The sequence below is a fragment of the Malus domestica genome, chromosome 02 (assembly GCF_042453785.1).
Source record: "Malus domestica chromosome 02, GDT2T_hap1".
Taxonomy (NCBI): domain Eukaryota; kingdom Viridiplantae; phylum Streptophyta; class Magnoliopsida; order Rosales; family Rosaceae; genus Malus; species Malus domestica.
In genome coordinates this window covers 13607874-13625399 of record NC_091662.1, presented here as the reverse complement: position 1 = coordinate 13625399, position 17526 = coordinate 13607874, and the positions used below count along the sequence as shown (strand labels likewise).

At 40.0% G+C, this 17526-nt stretch overlaps 1 protein-coding gene across 1 annotated transcript; it reads right to left on the bottom strand.

Annotated features, from left to right (window-relative positions):
- Window positions 1–52: 52 nt before the first annotated feature.
- Window positions 53–7142, bottom strand: LOC114823368 (probable disease resistance protein At5g66900). Its single transcript, XM_070808678.1, has 6 exons — window positions 6968–7142; window positions 3394–6176; window positions 2472–2812; window positions 1783–2141; window positions 1448–1659; window positions 53–1206 (listed from the first exon to the last, which is right to left on the bottom strand). Exons 2-6 carry the CDS (start codon window positions 4070–4072, stop codon window positions 371–373), a joined length of 2427 nt encoding a protein of 808 aa, XP_070664779.1. The 5' UTR covers window positions 4073–6176; window positions 6968–7142; the 3' UTR covers window positions 53–370.
- Window positions 7143–17526: the final 10384 nt, after the last annotated feature.

Here is a 17526-nt window from a genome sequence, read left to right as displayed (position 1 = left end):
ATCCTAGAAGGGTAGTTAGTTAGATGGTTAGCTTAGTCATTAAGCAAACTAGTAAGTATAAATAGCGAGGAGGAGCAGGATTGTATTATCTTTTGACAGTTAATCAAATATATACTTTCTCTCTATCTTTCTCTCTCTTAAATCTCTCTCTAAGCTTTTCTTCTTAGTTTCGAAGCATCCATGGCTGTACTTTCTCAGAGCTGTTATGAATAAATAGTCTTACAAACTGATGTGATGAAACAGAGAAATTGAACAGAACCAAAGAACGAAATCAAACAAGAAAAATCAAACAAGAAGATGAAAGCTAAAGAAAACAATGCAACACAATCAGAAAGACGTTGCTCCATCATTTATTGAGGAAAGACAGGTCTCACAACTGAGGCTTTTCGAGCCAATTCAGATTGGTTTTTTCTTTTGCCACCTTGATTTTGTCTCTGGCTAAGAAGGATTCCCACAAATGTTTCTTCTCTTCATCACAAATCACTTCTTCTAACTGCTCGTCAAGATCCCACACTGATAGAGGCAACTCTTCCAAACTTGAGCATTGTCCCATGTTGATCTTTCTTAAACCGCTCATATTACCAATGCCTTCAGGCAACTTCCTAATGCCCAAACAATCATACATGTCAAGACAGCACAACTTAGTGAGGTTCTCAATCGAGACCGGAAGCCTTACCAAGTCTGTACAGGACCTTAGTCTCAGTACATCCAAATTCTCCAGCTTTCCGATCTCTTCAGGCAAGGCAGATAGCTTATGGCAGTTGGTGATACTGAGCATCTTCATATGAACAAGATCACAAAGCTCGGCAGGCAGTTCCACCAAATCATGGCAATAGTCGATATTCATTTCCTCTAAACCTGGCCAGGCCTCTGAAATTTTGATGGAACAATTGTGGAAAGCTTGACTCATGTTACACATGAACAAAGATATCTTCTTTAGACTCTTCAATGGTACGAAGTTCTTGGTTATGGAATGAATTGAAATGCGCTCTAATCTGATTCTCTTCAGATTTGATAATGATTCCAGAATATCAAAATTACTCAATTCAGTAGGCAATAAACCATAGTTTGTGACTATTAGAACCTTCAGTTTGTCAATTTTCTGCACAAATTCAGGTAAGGCATTGTTCACTGTCTTAAAATTCAAAACTAGAACCTCAACATGTGGTAGATGAACACTCTGCCATTGTGTTGGGAATATTCCATCTGCAAACAATATGCTACGAGATATGAGTAGGACAGAAATTATATGAAACTTATGTGCAAATTTTAGCGTGTGTCTCTGTGTGCAAGTGCATTTGCATGTGTATATATGCATATGCTTGTGTCTGTGTTCATGTGTGTGTGAGCATGGACGAAAGTGAATGTACGTGGGTAAGTGTGCTGGTCATAGGTAGACGTGCAATGTGCACATATATGCATTTTATAAAGAGAGAGATGGGACAACCAGAGGAGATAGACAATAGGCGAGCATTGATGGGTTGAGACTTCTGCTCCATCAACCACTTGGGTTGATTGTGTCCACTTACGACAATCAGTCTTTTTCTTTCTTCTATTGGGTCTAGTTTTGCATTGTAGATAGCCAGCTCTCTCAGCATATCATGCTGGCTAACAAAGTGTTCGATGTAGTAGTCATCCATAATCTCTATATTCTCCTTCCTGGTAACAAGCCAAACTCAGTCAGTTGCAGACTTGCAGTTTCATATTATGGTCAGAGCGACACGTGAATGTGGACATTTTCAATGAGAATATTATACAGGAGAAACTTAATAGCTTGCGTACCTAGTGATCACAAGATTTGCCAGACCTCTGCGGGCAAGTTCGTGGAGGTTCTTAATGGACAGAAAGTCCTCATCTAGCTTATATAACTCTGCCCACATATCAATGAAAGCAGCAGCAGAGATTCTTTGATCTTCAGGAAATGAAACAAGGTCTGTGAAACATTCCCTGATGATAACCTCTTTTTCATCTAAGGCATCTATGCTACTTTGAAGGCGAAGAAGCAACTCAGTCTCAGAATCAAGAATAGAACCTTTTGACCAGTCTGCTAGTCTTGAACGCCAGAATTCTGTAGCTTTTCCGCGAAGTGATTTCCCGGTCACTGTAATGGCAAGGGGCACTCCCTTACAGTGCTTTAGTATCTGCAGATTAATTGTACCAAATGATGTCAATTACTATCTGGGTTGCAGACAGAAAGTTCAAGTTTCTTTTAACATCTCAATGATTTCATGAAAATGGTTATTGACTACCTACTTAGCTTCATTCTTATTTTAGTTTTGGTTCTTAATTACCTCACATGCGACCAGTGAATGATCATTTGCAGGTTCATATGGTAAAATAGGTGTTTGCTTCTGTATGTGTATACATATCGTAAAAGATCAAAACAATTTATTTTCCCCACTTTGTTGCCCCTATAATTTGTGAGGCCTTGATATGTATATATGTTGTGAATTGCATAGTGAGAAATAAACCTTTCTCAGAAGATCTTCTGGAACAGACGAGCTATCTCCCAGGGATGCTGAATGATGCAAAAGAGTCATTGAATCTTCATCATTCAAAGCTTTGAGATTATACGGAGTGCCAAATCCTGGAAATTCAGATCTCGATGTCACCAAGATCTTGCAATTTCGCGATTTCAATTCATCAAACTGCTGAAGAAGAAATTTGGATTTGAACCAAACATCATCCAGGACCAACAGTATAGGATCTTGTGTTGCTTCCTGAGACTTCATGTGTTGATATAGCTCTTCTACAACATCTAAGTTGGGCTCTTTAGAAACGGTGACGAAGAAGATATTTTTCTTGAATTTATCTATCAAAATACAATACAAGAAATATGTTAGATAAATGCGAAAACAAGGAACAATACACTATGGTAACATTGAAGAGTATGAAACAAGTGAAGCAATTTTCTTAATGGAACCTGATCAATCATGAAGGTAGTGTAGTAAATGCTTCGTTACCCTGTCAAGGAAAATTTCCTACCCATGGGATTTTCCAATTATATTCCTCTATGACTCAGATATGAACTGTATAACAGAAATGGGGACGATTCTTTACTATATAATGCATGAGTGAACTATGATATCCGAGATATACCACATATTATTCATGGAAAAAAGAAAGCTTGAATTTCGAAACCAGATATCCAATAAGATATGATATTCAAGCATTTGAAATATTACATTTGTGGATTAACTTTGATGTTATATATATCCGAAGCTGGGTTTGATTTGGGTATAAATAGGTGCTGTAAACTCATACAAAAGGCTTCAACTCAACGAACGACATCTATAACATACTACTAGTAGTAATCAAGAGAAAACGATGTTAAATTAAAGATTATTTCTACTATAACACTTCTCAATTAGCAATTAGAAAGTATTGTTATACCTTTGACTTCCTCATCTTGACAGAATTTCATTGCCAATGTGGTTTTCCCGCATCCTCCGGTAGCAGTCAGCACTAACATTGAGACATCGTCCTTAAGAAGCATCTCCTTCAAATCCCTCAAAGGCTCATCCAATCCAACTGTAACATGTGGAGGTTCAGGAACTGAACCCAAATCATGAAATCCTTCTTGCTTTTGTATGACAACATTCTCTTTGTTTCCTACCAAACCCTTTTTCTGGACAGTAGTCAAGGTCTCCTTCGACACAGCCAAGGTCTCCCTCGAAACAGCCAAGTTCTCGAACCCGTTCCTTATTCCCTCCACAGTCAGTACCGTCAACAACCTGTTTAGACACTTGTCCAAATCGAGAAGTTGCTTGGCGTATTTATACTTTTTGAAGCCTTTCCACCAGTTAAGTTTGTAGCACTTGAGAACTAGCTCGTCCCCATTCGCCATTTGTTTCCCAATTTTTTCTACTTCCTTGTTTGATTGATCCAACACCTCTTTGTACTTGGCTATGTCTTTGATCAGCGGCTTTAACGCTTCTAGCGTGGAATCAAGATCTCCGAGAAGCTCTCTAAACATCATAGTCTTGTCCTTGACATCCTTAACAACCTCATACAGTACAGTAAACAATGCTCCTACAGCAGCACCTGCAAAAAGCTCCCCAACTCCTCCCATTCCAGCTTCTCTCAAACAAAAACCGACACCGAAAAATCCGAAAACTAACTTGTAATCATTTCAATCAAAACTTAGAGACAAAAGAAGAACAGAACCGTATGAAAAACCCAGATAAAAATGCTCTCTTGATATAAGGAAGAATCCGATTCTGCTTCAATGGGAGGCTAATAATTCCTGAGTTGAATCCATTGACTTACTTTTCCCCGTCCCCACTGACTTACCAAGCAAGTTGCAAAGCTGCTTGCTGTGAAATTGACTTTGCCATTGACTGACCGAGAAGAAGCTTCCGCTAAACAAAACCTATCACACTCATGGCTGCCGACGAGTGTAATTACAAAGCAATGATCCAAAGTGTTGTGTGCATGGGGGATTTCTTCCTTTTTATTTGGGGAGAAGGAATCCGCCTACCAGAAACCCATTTTCCATCCCTTTCTGGAAAGTGTTGTGTTCAACCACAATCAGTCGCAACTTGGACCTTCTATGACCCCGTTCGTAAAAAATAGATATTTGTAGCTTTCATTTTTTTTTTTTATATAGGTTTATTTTATCATAACCTTTTTTTAGATTTCTTACTTAACATTGTGGTAGTTAACAAATAAATATAGGTCAATTTATTGAGCAATATAGAACTTCTTCAATCAGAATGTCGTGGTGGAATCGTAAGGACTGCAAGGTGAAAGCATTACTTTGATTCAACTGATCGGTCGGTCTACGACTTTTGTGTGGAGCATGCAATTCCCCCCCCCCAAAAAAAAACAATGACTTATTAGAGAAGGGGGGGCTATTTTATATCTAGGTTTGGAGAAGATATGTACTAGAGGCGACTCCTAGCATTAAGTGAATTACACCCTAATCTTCTGATCAATCCGAACCTTCTAACTCCGGTCACCGCTAACTTCCAAGTCAACAACCAAAACTGTGGTTTTTAACAAGAAGAAGATTTTACGCAATAAAATTTAAAAAGTAAATTTTAGTATATACTCATTCTATACCGATCTCTACCCTTATAAATGTATTTTCTAGATTTTTCGGACCACCATGCTATACGTAATTGGAATTCCGTATTTTTTTTGTTTGTAAAACAATCAAAACTTTACTTTATAAAGAAAAATCCAAAATTTTCATCTTGATGTAAAAGTTGTGGAAATGAATGCCTACATGTTTTTAGCCAAATATAAAAAGTGAGTAAGACTTAAGAATAGTAGCATTGTTGTTATTGTTGTTGTTGTATGATATTTTTCGAAAGGCATTCATTTCACTTTTGTGATTTTCCACGGGTATGACTCTATATAAAGAGCATTCCATATATGATCACAATACATATAAAAGAAAATAAGTGGAAAGCAATAATATCAATATCTATTCCTTCCTCTTTTTACCTGCAAAAAAAAAGTTCAATTGACTATGGAGGGAGACTTGGAAATTAACCAGGACATTGCACACCATGTCCAGGAGTCTTTCATATGGTGACAGAGAAAATTTTGTTTCTCATCCTATTAGATTGTGAAAGCAAGCTTCGAAGGAAGACAAAAGCATAGAGAAAGACAAACAGAAGTTTTGAACCAATAAGCAATAATTGACTAAATATTTAGCCATTATTTCTACGTTGCAGTTAGAGATGAGCTTTGTCCTAATTCTCAATTGTTCATTCATGAAAAAACATGTAAAAGTCGTACCCAGTGCACAAGGCTCCCGCTTTACGCAGGGTCTGGGAGAGGTGAATGTCGGCTAGCCTTAGCTCCATTTATGAAGATGCTGCTCCCAAGTCTCGAACCCGAGACCTACCACTCATGGACGAAGGCACTTGCCATCGCACCAAGTGCGACCTCTTATTCATGAAAAAACATGTGCGGGAAAGAATTTCCGCTAATATTTGACATCTGTGCTCTTAAAAAATGCTCAGTACTACTTTTACTTATTAACTCCTCGAAAATAATTCTTAGGTCTGCCACTAGTAATCATGATCACCGTCAAGGATATCAAAATAGAGTTCAGCATCAGGATGGGTTTGAACATGTACGTCCTTTCCTTCACCTCCTTAACGACGTCGTAGAGAACGCTGAAAGCTGTTCCTAGCCCGCCCCAGTAAAAAGCTCCCCCACTCCTAGCTCACCAGATAATGTATCTTTGAAAATGTGAGAAAAATTGAAGAAAAAATTAAAAAATTTCGGATCCAATTTGAATCTGAACAAAACAATAACATATTCTAAATCATCCCAAAGTCAAATTCACATCTGGCGTGCTTCATGACAACGTAATATAAAATTGTAACCACGTTCTTGGTTTTGAATCATGGACCAACTCCAATAATCATATTACTAAATGAAGAATTAAAAATCAATAAAAACAGAACATTGACTTGATTATATTTATGTTTTTTATTGGAATGATGATAATGAATTAGGCGAGTCAAACTACACTGCATATAAGTTTTGGTAGTCAGATTATAATAGTAACTTTACTCTCTAAACTAGTACAAGACACTAAAAAGGAACCAAGATATCGAGATTAGCCATCAACTATAAAATAAGCTTCTTCCCTCTCGCTCAGAACGATTAGAAAGAGCTAATTCTCAAGTAGAACAAGATTTCCCAATCCCCCTATCTCCGAATTTTATTAAATAATAAAAAACGATAATAAAAGTAGAGTCGGAAGGAAGGATTAAAAATCAATAAAAAAAGACCATTGACTTGAGTCTATTTATTTTTAAGATTGGATGGATGATAATGGAAAAGTGAGACATTCTTAAATTTGGCATCGAAAATAAAGAGATTCAGAAAACAAGCAATACAATGTTTGATTTTCTCTTACGTTGTTGATGATCATGCAAGATAGAATAAACAAAAAAAAAATTTCTTCTCCAAATTATCTGGATTTTAGCACAGAAATACTTACTAGTGAAGTTGGATATCAATTGCAGAGTTGGAGTGCCTTGACTTTAACAGTAGCTGATGGACTATGGAGGGAGACTTGGAAATTAACCAGGAAACTGCATCACCATGTCTGGGAAGCTTTCATAGTGAGAGTGACAGACATAACCCACACCAACCATATTGTTTCTTATCCTATTAAATTGTGAAGGTAAGTTTCGATAGGCGACAAAAGCATAGACGTAAAAGACAAACGAAAGTTTTGAATCGATGAGCAATAAATGATTAATTTTAACCATTTCTACTTATAGGCTATAGCTAACTACCACTTAGTAATATGATCTAGTTGTATTCCTCTTCACTTATAAGTGAGAGGTCTTAGGTTTGATTATCACTAAAGACGAATTTGAACCATATTATTACTAATCCATTTTGAGACTAAGTTTACCCCATTCCCTAAGTGTAATATCGTTTGCTAAAAATAATAAAAAATAAAACTACACTTAGACCTACTTTAATTTTTGGGTTGAAACCTAAAATGTTTTTATAACAAATAGTTCTTGAAATTGACTCACTTTATTAAGATAGTCTTCAAATTAAAAATCAATCAATATAGTCGTTGAAAATGAATGTCGCAAATCAATATTGTCTTTTCATCGTAATTCTGTCAAAAATTTTGTTATACATTGATGTGGCACATAACTGGGTGTGTGATAAAATATTTCCAAGTGGATTAAAAATATTTAAATAATAAAAACAATCTTTACTTTGTAAAATAAAAAGTTTGAAAAATAAAAAAGGAAAAAAAGGAAGAAGATTATATGTTAATGAGAAATTTTATTTGATCTCATATAACCTCTCTCTATACTCAACTTAGTTTTTACACCTATATTATCTACACTACATATTAATAGAGCTCTCTTTGTCAACCAAAAGAGGGTGAAAAAACTATTTAGTCTTCTATCACAGCCAAAATGTTAAGGGTATCAAAGTAATTTCATAGAACAAAATTTATCTTTTTTTGTTGGGGTGTGCTATCCACACACCCCTTTTTACTTCTCCCACATCCCTTGTTAATTTCTGTCCTTTGATATTCTTTTAATTCATCTGATCCGAAGGTCGAAAATTAAAAGGGTGTGAGAAAAGTAAAAAGGAGTGTGTGAATATCACACCCTTTTTGTCTAGGGGGTGTAGTCAATTTGAATTTCAGAGGATTTTAATGGATTTTTTTTAAGTGAAGATTTTAAAGGATTTTAATGGACTTACAATTATATATGGATTTTGACAGATTTATATGGATTTGTATAGATTTTAATTGTGAATTTTGATGGATTTTCATAGTCTTTTTTTTTCATTTATCTTTAGATTGTTTTTGTTTTAAATAACAAAAGAAAAACCATTTTCTCCCTCCGTGCCCTAAAACATGATTCTGCAGCTACTTCCTTTTCAAGTCGGCATGTCAACCCAATTCGCACTTTTTAAATTTCTTATCCATTTTTAGTTTCCTTGAAGAATGATTGGTTTGATTCAAATTCAATTCGGGGCATCGACAAGTGATTCAATGGATTTTCAGGTGCAAATCAAATTCTTCTTTTTTGGTTTTTATTTTTTTACCAATGGGTCGATATGTTCTTACATTATAGATGGTGGGTTTTGAATTTGGACCTTACTTTGCTAATTGGATTTGTAATCAAACTTCTAGCTTTGATTTGAAATGGTATATTTCCATAGCTCAAGGCAATTTGCAGCTCTATTGACAAACCAACCACTTCCATGGAAAATTCAATGAGTTTAACCTACCCTTTACCACATTGAAGCATAAAAATATAAAGAAAAATAATGGAAAGGGTTAAAGTGTGTGAGTGAGTGTTGATTCACCAGTATATGGACCTGAGAAGCCTCACCTACAGGTGATTTTAACATCTCTACAACAACAACAGTAAAGCCTTTTCCCACTAAATGGGGCCGGCTATATGAATCCTAGAACACCATTATACTCGGTTCTGTGTAACGTCTTCTATTAGATCCAAGGACTTTAAGAATTTTCTTAAAGTCTCTTCCAAAGTCTTCCAAGGTCTTTCTCTACCCCTTCGACCCTGAACCTTTATCCCGTAATCGCATCTTCTAACTAGAGCATCAATAGACCTTCATTTCACATGTCCAAACCACCGTAACAGATTTTCTCTCATCTTTCCTTCAATATCGGCTACTCCTACTTTACCTTGGACATCCTCATTCCTAATCTTATCATTTCTCGTGTGTCCACACATCCAATGAAGCATCCTCATCTCCGCTACACCCATTTTATGTATGTGTTGATGCTTCATCGCCCAAAATTTCGTGTCATAAAACATTGGCAGCCTTATTGTCATCTTATAAAAAAATTCCTTGAGTTTTAGTGGCATACGACGGTCACACAACACGCCGGATGCACTTTTCTACTTCATTCATCTAACTTGTATTCTATGGTTGGGCTCTCCATCCAACTCTCCGTTCTTTTGCAAGATAGATCCTAGGTAGTGAAAGCGGTCGTTCTTTGGTACTTCCCGATCTCCAATCCTTACCCCTAACTCATTTGAGCCTCCGTTTGCACTGAACTTTCACTCTATATACTCTATCTTTGACCGACTTAGGCGATGACCTTTAGATTCCAACACTTCTCTCCAAAGGTTAAGCTTCACATTTACTCATGCCTGAGTTTCATCTATCAATATTATATCATCTGCGAAAAACATACACCAAGGAATATCATCTTTAATATGTCCCCTTAACTCATCCATTGCCAATGAGGTAAGTGTGGATGCAAATTTTCACCTCTTCGATCTTGGACGATTTTGCACCTACAAAACAACTAGCACCTTAGGTTAAGGCCAAAAGCCTCACGCGCCCACGATGAATGGGGGGGGACTTTGGCCGAAGAACCTCCGATGTCAAAGTTAGAATTTTAGAGAGAAATAGTGTTTAGAGTGTTTTGGAATTTTTGCAAGAGGTTTGGAATGAGTGTTTGGTAAAAATGGGTGACTATTTATAGTACTAAGTTGGTCCACTTTTTCAAGAAAGTGGCCGGCCCCTTTGTGTGTTTTTTGGTGAATTTTGTGGTTTAATTAGTCACTTTATTGGCTAATAAAATATGATAGAAATAAATGGGAAGTTACCAAATTGAATGACTAGCTTTATTTGGGTAATAAAGTGGAGGAAATCAGAAAAGGTAAGGAAAAGAAGGGAGGGAATGTGGCCGGCTACTAGGTGGGAGTTTTAGGTTTTATTTTAGGTTTAATTAGCCAATTAATTGGCTAATTAAATATGAAAGGAAATGTTTTAGTACTTTATGGTATTGATTGGCTAATAAAAGGGAAGAAATGATGGAAAAGGTAGAAAAAAGGTGATGGATTAGGTTTTGAATGGGATAGCCGGCCCTATACTATTTTTTAGGTTTGAGTGGATGTTTCAAATTGATAATTAAGGGATGATTTTAGGAGATATGGGAAGAATATATTATTTAGATAATTAATTAACTAAATAATATATTAGAGAAATTAAGTTTTGGAAATAATTACCTAAAATAAGATAATTTGGAATTGGTTACCTCTTCTGGAGCATTTTTGAATTGGTTGAGGATGATTACCCACTACTTGCGCGTAGGAATCCCGGTATGCCTCAAGGATATTTTTGTCCTCTTTCGTTCAAAAGTCCACGTGTCGCCTAGTGAATATTTTTTGCTCCACAAATGCCCCCACACCTGTTGAGCTGCATGCAGAAAAGGGCAATAGGTGTAGAGATTTTCTTGCTTTAGGAAACTCTGAATTGCTTCCTATTTTGTTGTTGATTCTCTCTTTCAATAGGAAATTAAATCCTTCTAGGAAAAGGAAATAAATTTTCCCAAAGCTTATTTAAGTCCACCTTAAGTGGATTATTAAATCAACTTTTAGAGAGAAACTTATTCATCCTTACAAGAGAAAAAGAGAGCTTAGAGGATATTTGTTCCCCCTCCTCTAGCAATCTTCTACGTCTTGCCCGTGTAACGGATCGCTTTTCGTTGCTTCAAGGTAAGAAAAAATTAATTTTCTTGTCTTCTTGATTTTTTATTTTTTATTTTTTGATGCCTTGGGGCTTGAGATTTGGCTTGATGGGAATCGAGGACTGGTAACTGGATGCTTTGGAGAACTTTGGCATGGCACCGCCATAGATGAAAAGTTTCTGACTTTTGTTGGGCGCTGGGCGTTGAAGCAAACTAGGCCGTGGGGCCTGGTGGGTTGGCTAGGTCCTGCGGCCTTCACTTTTTTTTTTTTTTTTTTTTTTTTTTTTTTTTTTACTGGGCGCTGGGGCGCTGCTGATTAGCCAAGCCGTGGGGCCTGGCAATTTGGCTGGGTTCCTGCGGCTTTCAACTTTTTTTTTTTTTTTGGCCGAGAGCTGCTTTGCTTTTTTTTTTTTAAACAACTCTCTAACAAATCTTCCTTGTACTTTTGCAGAATTTTCAAGCATGTTTTCCTCAAGCCGTAAGAATGATGATGGTGTGCCTCTGTTGTATCGTCAAGGCGGGTCTTTGAGCAAGATTGGCTATTTCAAAGCTGCTCACCTCAAGATTAGCTCTGACGATTTGTTTAGAGATTTTCTTGAAGCGTATTGGCATGCCATTCCGTCGGGAGTGCGTGTGAGGCGAGTTAAGGATGGTAGCAGCCGGGAACCATGCAGTGGAACTCGGAGAGCTATCAAGTTTCATCCTTACTATTTTGTGTTAGGATTTACTTTCCCTATGCCGCGTTTCTTCCAAGAAGTGCTATGTTCCATGAAATGTGCGCCCGCCCAATGTTCCCCGAATGCGGTCCGAGTGATGGTGGGGTTCCACAATTTGAACCAATTTTTTGACTTGGGACTAACCACCAACGAATTTTGGTATTTCTTTGACATAGGTCACATTGATGGAGTTGGGCAACTGCGATCTCGTCATAAGCTTTTTGATAGCTCCAGCAAATGAGATCACGACTGGGCCAAAGAGACTTTGGAGATAATTTAGAGATAAGTGGAGAATGGGAGTCTGATTCTTCCTCCGAGCTGCGTGTTCCTACGGTCTTCATATCTGGTAAGCAAGCTGCTTAATCTTCTCGGCTGCTTTACTTTAGTGCCCAGTTACTCTTCAACTTTCTGATTGTCTTCCGCTGTTTTTTGTAGATTCGAAATTTGGCTCAACTCCTAAGGTTTTTCCGGACATGAAGAAAGTACACGTCACTCTGGGTATCCTTTCCGAATATCGCGAGTGGCGTTGGCTGCTTAGTCCTCTTCGTAGGGAAAAAGGTGGGCTGCCCCCACAAGAAGAGATAAAACGGATCAAGGTAGACGCAATGGCTCGTCCCATTGCTATGATGGAACTTACTATCAATGAAGGTGGGAAAAAGAAACATTCTTCGTCTGCTCAAGAGACGTCTGCTGAAAAGAAACTGAAGACTGCTCGCGGGGATTCTCCGGTGCCTACTATCAATGAAGGTGGGAAAAAGAAACATTCCCCGCCTGCCCAAGAGACGCCTGTTGAAAAGAAACTGAAGACTGTTTGTGGGGATTCTCCAGTTATTCCCAAGATCGTGATTGACTTGACTTCTTCTAAAGGCGAGAAAGAACGAACTGCTAGATTCGTGTCGGTGATGCCTATTACTTCGAAGGCTGCTAGCTTGATCGCTGAAAAAATTGCCCAACGCAGAAGTTCCTCCGTGCCTCCGGTACCAAAGTTTGTGCCAAAGCGTTCGTCTGGAGCTAATTCTGGCTCACCTTTGGAGAGGCTTGCTACTATGAAGAGTGACAAGGTGTCTTTGCCTGCTAAAGTGGTGCCAAAACCTGCTTCTTCCGCTGCTGCACCCAACTCGTCTATTGATAAGAAGGAAACTGTTCGTTCAGGCAAGCTTGGCGAATCCACCAAGGCTGTTTCTGGAGAATTTGCTGAGGTTTGCGCGCTTTTGAAACCAGATCTACTTGAAGACATGGATACATGTGCCAAGTTTGTTGATGGCGTCAGGGAAATTGTTGGTTCGAGTCTTTTCGCGAAGCACACCTCCGAGTATAGGAAGGCTGCTTTGCTATCCATGATGCAGAAAACAACACTTCTGGCAGCCGAGTCTATGTTCCTTGACCAAGAGGATACCAAGGCTGCTAAAGAGATGGAAAGAACCATGGTTGCCGAAGCTTACTCCTCGGTCGAAAAAAATCAAGAAATTGGAATCTGAGCTTGCTGTTTTGAAGGGATCTAACATTCCTGCCCCCACTTCCCTGCAGCTTGAGGCCGCTCGCCAAGAGATCATGGATTTGAAGACTAGACTTGATGCGATCCAAGTAAAGTACGAAGGTGCAGAGAAGGAAATCGAGGGTTACATACCTCAAATTCAAGATCTTGAGCGTTCTATCTCTGAATTCCGCTCTGCTGCTTATGCAAAGGATGAAGAATTGATTGCTGTTTACAACCAAGTGATCCATTTCAAAAAGGTTGTCGATAGGCTTGAGCCTCAAGTGTTGGAGCTTCAAAGTACTTTGAAGATCAATGACAATCTGAAGAAGGAAATTGAGGAGTTGCAGCGGGTCCGTGCTTGCCTGCTTGAGGAGAATGAGCAGTTGAAAGTTGAGAAGGCTGGGTTTGAGGCATCGCTTACTCAGAGTCAAGCCGATTTCTACAAGCTAGGTTATATGGATCATCTCTATGGGCGACCGTCTGATTTTGAATTCTCTGGTAAAGATTTCGAGACCTTCTCTATTTCTCCAGAAGACTTGCTTGCTTTTACTTTTGAGTCTTCTTTCGGTGAAGTAGTTGGAGAAGTTGGTGTCCAAGCTGGGACAGCTGAGGGTAAAGTGCCGGATGATACTGCTGCTGAGAACATCAAGGCTGCTAAAGGTGTGACGACCGAGTAGTCATGAGATGTCCAAGCTATTGAAGAATAGTCTTCTAGGGAGCATTTAGGATTTTCTTTGCTTTCCTTTTTCGCTTGAACTCCTTCAGTATTTGCTAGTTGTTTATCAATTTTTTGCTAGAAAATTTAATAAACTTGCTTCCTTCGCTTTTCTTTATCTCCGCTTCTTTTTGTCCACGCCCTAACCTTTAGACCTTATAGACCAGTGGCAGGCATGCTACTTTTCTATAAGCAGACAAACTTGCATAGCCTACGCAGTCGTAGGTATTGGTGTAGAACTTTGCAAAGTTGTTAGCCATTGGGTTGGCAGCCGGATGCCTTACTTACAGAAGCAGACAAGTCCGCGTAACCACTAGGCTGCTAACCTTGACTTTCTCCAATTCCTTAGGTTGCGTAGCAAGTATCACAACACTTTAGGACTTGGTGTAGGTTGTTCCGCGCTTGGCAGAGGTGAAGCTTATCGACTACGTAGCATGTCGGTAGTGGATAAAACTTCGTATATGCGTGCTAGCTTGTTTAACCTTTCACAAGAATGTGTGGTTGTATAAGTCTAGTGCGGCTTTACTGCTCGAAGGGCAAGCCATAGGCAGTCTTCCGGAATCCGTAGGCTACCTTAGTGCACTTGGTAGCAGCTTTAGGTTTCCAGGGCAGCCGCCCGTTGGGTGTGCTGCATAATGTGCCCCCTCCGTTTCTAGGGCCCAGTTCCCTGCGGATTAAGCCAATAGACCCATAATCCTTCAGCTAGCTAAGCCTTGAAAAAGACCATTGTGGCTGCTTCTAGGAATCCCGGCGCAAGCCATCATGCACCTAGTTATACTAGGGCAGCCAGGCTCATCCACGTCTGGATATTCGGAGTGTTGAGTTCATCTCCCCGCCTTGGAGAGCATAGTTGGTCCCTCGGGGGGTGCAATTCCTGCAGTAAGTCTCAAATGGGGGTGCGATCTTCTTTTGAAGTACATGAGAAGATAATTTGTTGTAAACATGTAATCGACCCAAGTTACAAATTATTTCTAAATTCTTTATTGAAAAATGAACAAAATGAGCAAATAACTTGGCTTGAAAAAACTGCATGATGATTGGATAGTCATCAGCTTTCGAGGGGGCGCCCGTTGAGCTGCTTGAGTCTTCGGGTCTTGATACAGCGGGAAGTCACACATGGTATTTCCTCAAATTGTAGGCATTCCATTGCTTCTCGATCTCTTTATCATTCATGGTAGCAAGAGTGTAGCTACCCTTGCCGCCTACTCTGCTGATCTTGTAAGGACCTTCCCATATAGGATCCATTTTTTTTAACCTTCTCTGCGGGCAGTGATGAAGGCCTTTCTTAAGACTAGATCTCCGGGTTGGAATTGCCGGATCTTAGCCTTTTTATTATAGCTGGAAATGAGCTGCTGCTGGTAGGCTGTCATGCGGGTGATGGTCTACTCGTATTTCTCTTCTGCCAAATCTAAGTCTGTGGCCCTTTCTTTACTGTTCTGCTCAATGCTTGGCAGAAGAGTGTTGATGCTTGGCACGATGATGTTGGGAGGAATGATTGCTTCCGAACCAAACGCCAAAGAAAAAGGAGTTTCACCGGTTGCTCGTCTTTTGGTGGTGCGATATGCCCATAAACATCCCGGGAGCTCATCTGGCCATTTTCCCTTTTTGTCAGTGAGGGATTTCTTGAGGCAGTCGAGGATCGTCTTGTTGGATGCTTCGGCCTGCCCATTGCCTTGAGGATATCTTGGTGTGGACATGTGTTGTTTGATGCCATATTTTTGGAAGAACTTTGCCAAATCTTTTCCCATAAATTACGGGCCGTTGTCAGTGACGATGGACTGCGGGATGCCAAATCGGCAAATGATGTTCCTTCATATGAAGCGCTCTATGTCTGTCTGAGTCGTGGTCATCATGGGTTCTGCTTCTACCCATTTGGTGAAGTAATCGGTTGCCACAATCATCATGCATCTGCCCCCCGTAGCAGGTGGCATAGGCCCTACCAGGTCGATTGCCCATTGCATGAATGGCCAAGGACTCGCCTGTGGGTGTAGCTCACTGGCAGGTAGCGCTGGTACCGGTTTGTAGCGTTGGCAGCGGTCGTACTTTTGTACTAACTCCTTAGCATCTTGGTGCATGGTAGGCCAGTAGTAGCCTGCGTTAAGAGCCTTCTGGGCTAATGATCGACCTCCAGAGTGATTCCCACAAACGCCTTCGTGGATTGAGCTTAGGACCTTTAAGTCATCGGGAGGTGCTAGGCAACGGAGATGTGGCCCGGTGTAGGACTTTCGAACGAGAATACCATTCCACATATAGTAGCGTGCCGACTTGATTTGGAGTTTTCTTGACTCCAATCTTTCGGTGGGTAGTGTGCCGTTGACCAAGTAATCTATAATAGAACTTTGCCAAGTGGGAGTTACACTAACCTGCGACACTTCGGCAATCGGCTCTATCTCTATGTTTGGCCTGTCTAGATATTCCATCGAAATTGAGCGTTTAAATTGGTGGTCAAGGACGGAGCCTAAACTAGCTAGTGCATCCGCATGGGCATTGTCCGCCCGTGGAACTTGAGTGAGAGTGTAAGTCTGAAACGTCTCAAGCTGCTGGCGTACTTTCTCTAAGTATTGTGCCATCCTTGGGTGTTTTGCCGTGTATTCCCCAGTAGCCTGGCTGGTGATTAGTTGGGAATCAGAATGAATTGCGAGTTTCTTCACCGCCAAGTCTTTTGCCATTCGGAGGCCTGCTAGTAAAGCCTCGTACTCTGCTTCGTTATTGGATGCTTTGAAACCTAGAGTGATCGCCTGCTCGAGCATCGAGCCGTCTGGAGTAACAAGGACTAGACCTGCTCCCGAGCTTTTATAGTTAGAGGCTCCGTCGACATGCAAATTCCAGAAGTCTTTATCGGATGGAGCAAGCGTGGCTGAGGTGCTCTCGGCTGCTTCTGGGGCATCGTTGGGCCGTTCTGTTGCGTCGCCTAGGCTAGGCGTGAATTCTGCTACGAAATCTGCCAAGGCTTGGGCCTTTATCGCTGTGCGAGGTCGGAAAACTAAACCATATTGGCCAAGTTCCAATGCCCATTTCATCACTCGTTGCGAAGCATCCGGACCATGTAATATTGATCGTAAGGGATACTGAGTCATGACAATGACTGTATAAGCTTGAAAATATGGTCTAAGCTTCTGAGCCGCAACAACTAACGCCAAAATTAATTTTTCGATCTTCGGATATCTTGTTTCCGCATTGAGAAGAGCTTTAGAAGTGTAAAATACCGGCAGTTGGGCCCCCAGCTCTTCTCGTATGAGGGCAGAGCTCACCGCTACTTCGGAGACTGCCAAATAAATATATAAATCCTCCGCTGCTTCCGGCTTGGATAGTAAGGGAGGTGACGTGAGATACTCCTTCAAGTCTTGGAAAGCTTTTTCGCACTCTTCATCCCATTTCTCTCTTTGTGCCCTCTTGATAGCTTTGAAAAAAGGCTTGCATCAATCGGTGGATCGTGAGAGGAAGCGGTTGAAGGCTGCTGCACGTCCAGTCAAGCTTTGGATCTCTTTCAAAGTAGTTGGAGACTTCATCTCTAGGATTGCTCGGATTTGCTTGGGATGTGCTTCAATTCCTCGTTGGGTTACTAAGTACCCTAAGAATCGGCCTGAAGATACTCTAAATGTGCATTTGGTTAGGTTGAGCTTCATCTTGTACTTTCTAAGGATATTGAAAGTTTCTG

Bases quoted from the DNA above. Each gene is read 5' to 3' on its own strand.
- LOC114823368 (XM_070808678.1), bottom strand. From the start codon at position 4,072: ATGGGAGGAGTTGGGGAGCTTTTTGCAGGTGCTGCTGTAGGAGCATTG. The intron at 2,813-3,393 runs GTATAACAATAC...GTATTTTGATAG, and splicing joins TCAAGATGAGGAAGTCAAAG to ATAAATTCAAGAAAAATATC. The intron at 2,142-2,471 runs GTTTATTTCTCA...ATTAATCTGCAG, and splicing joins CAGAAGATCTTCTGAGAAAG to ATACTAAAGCACTGTAAGGG.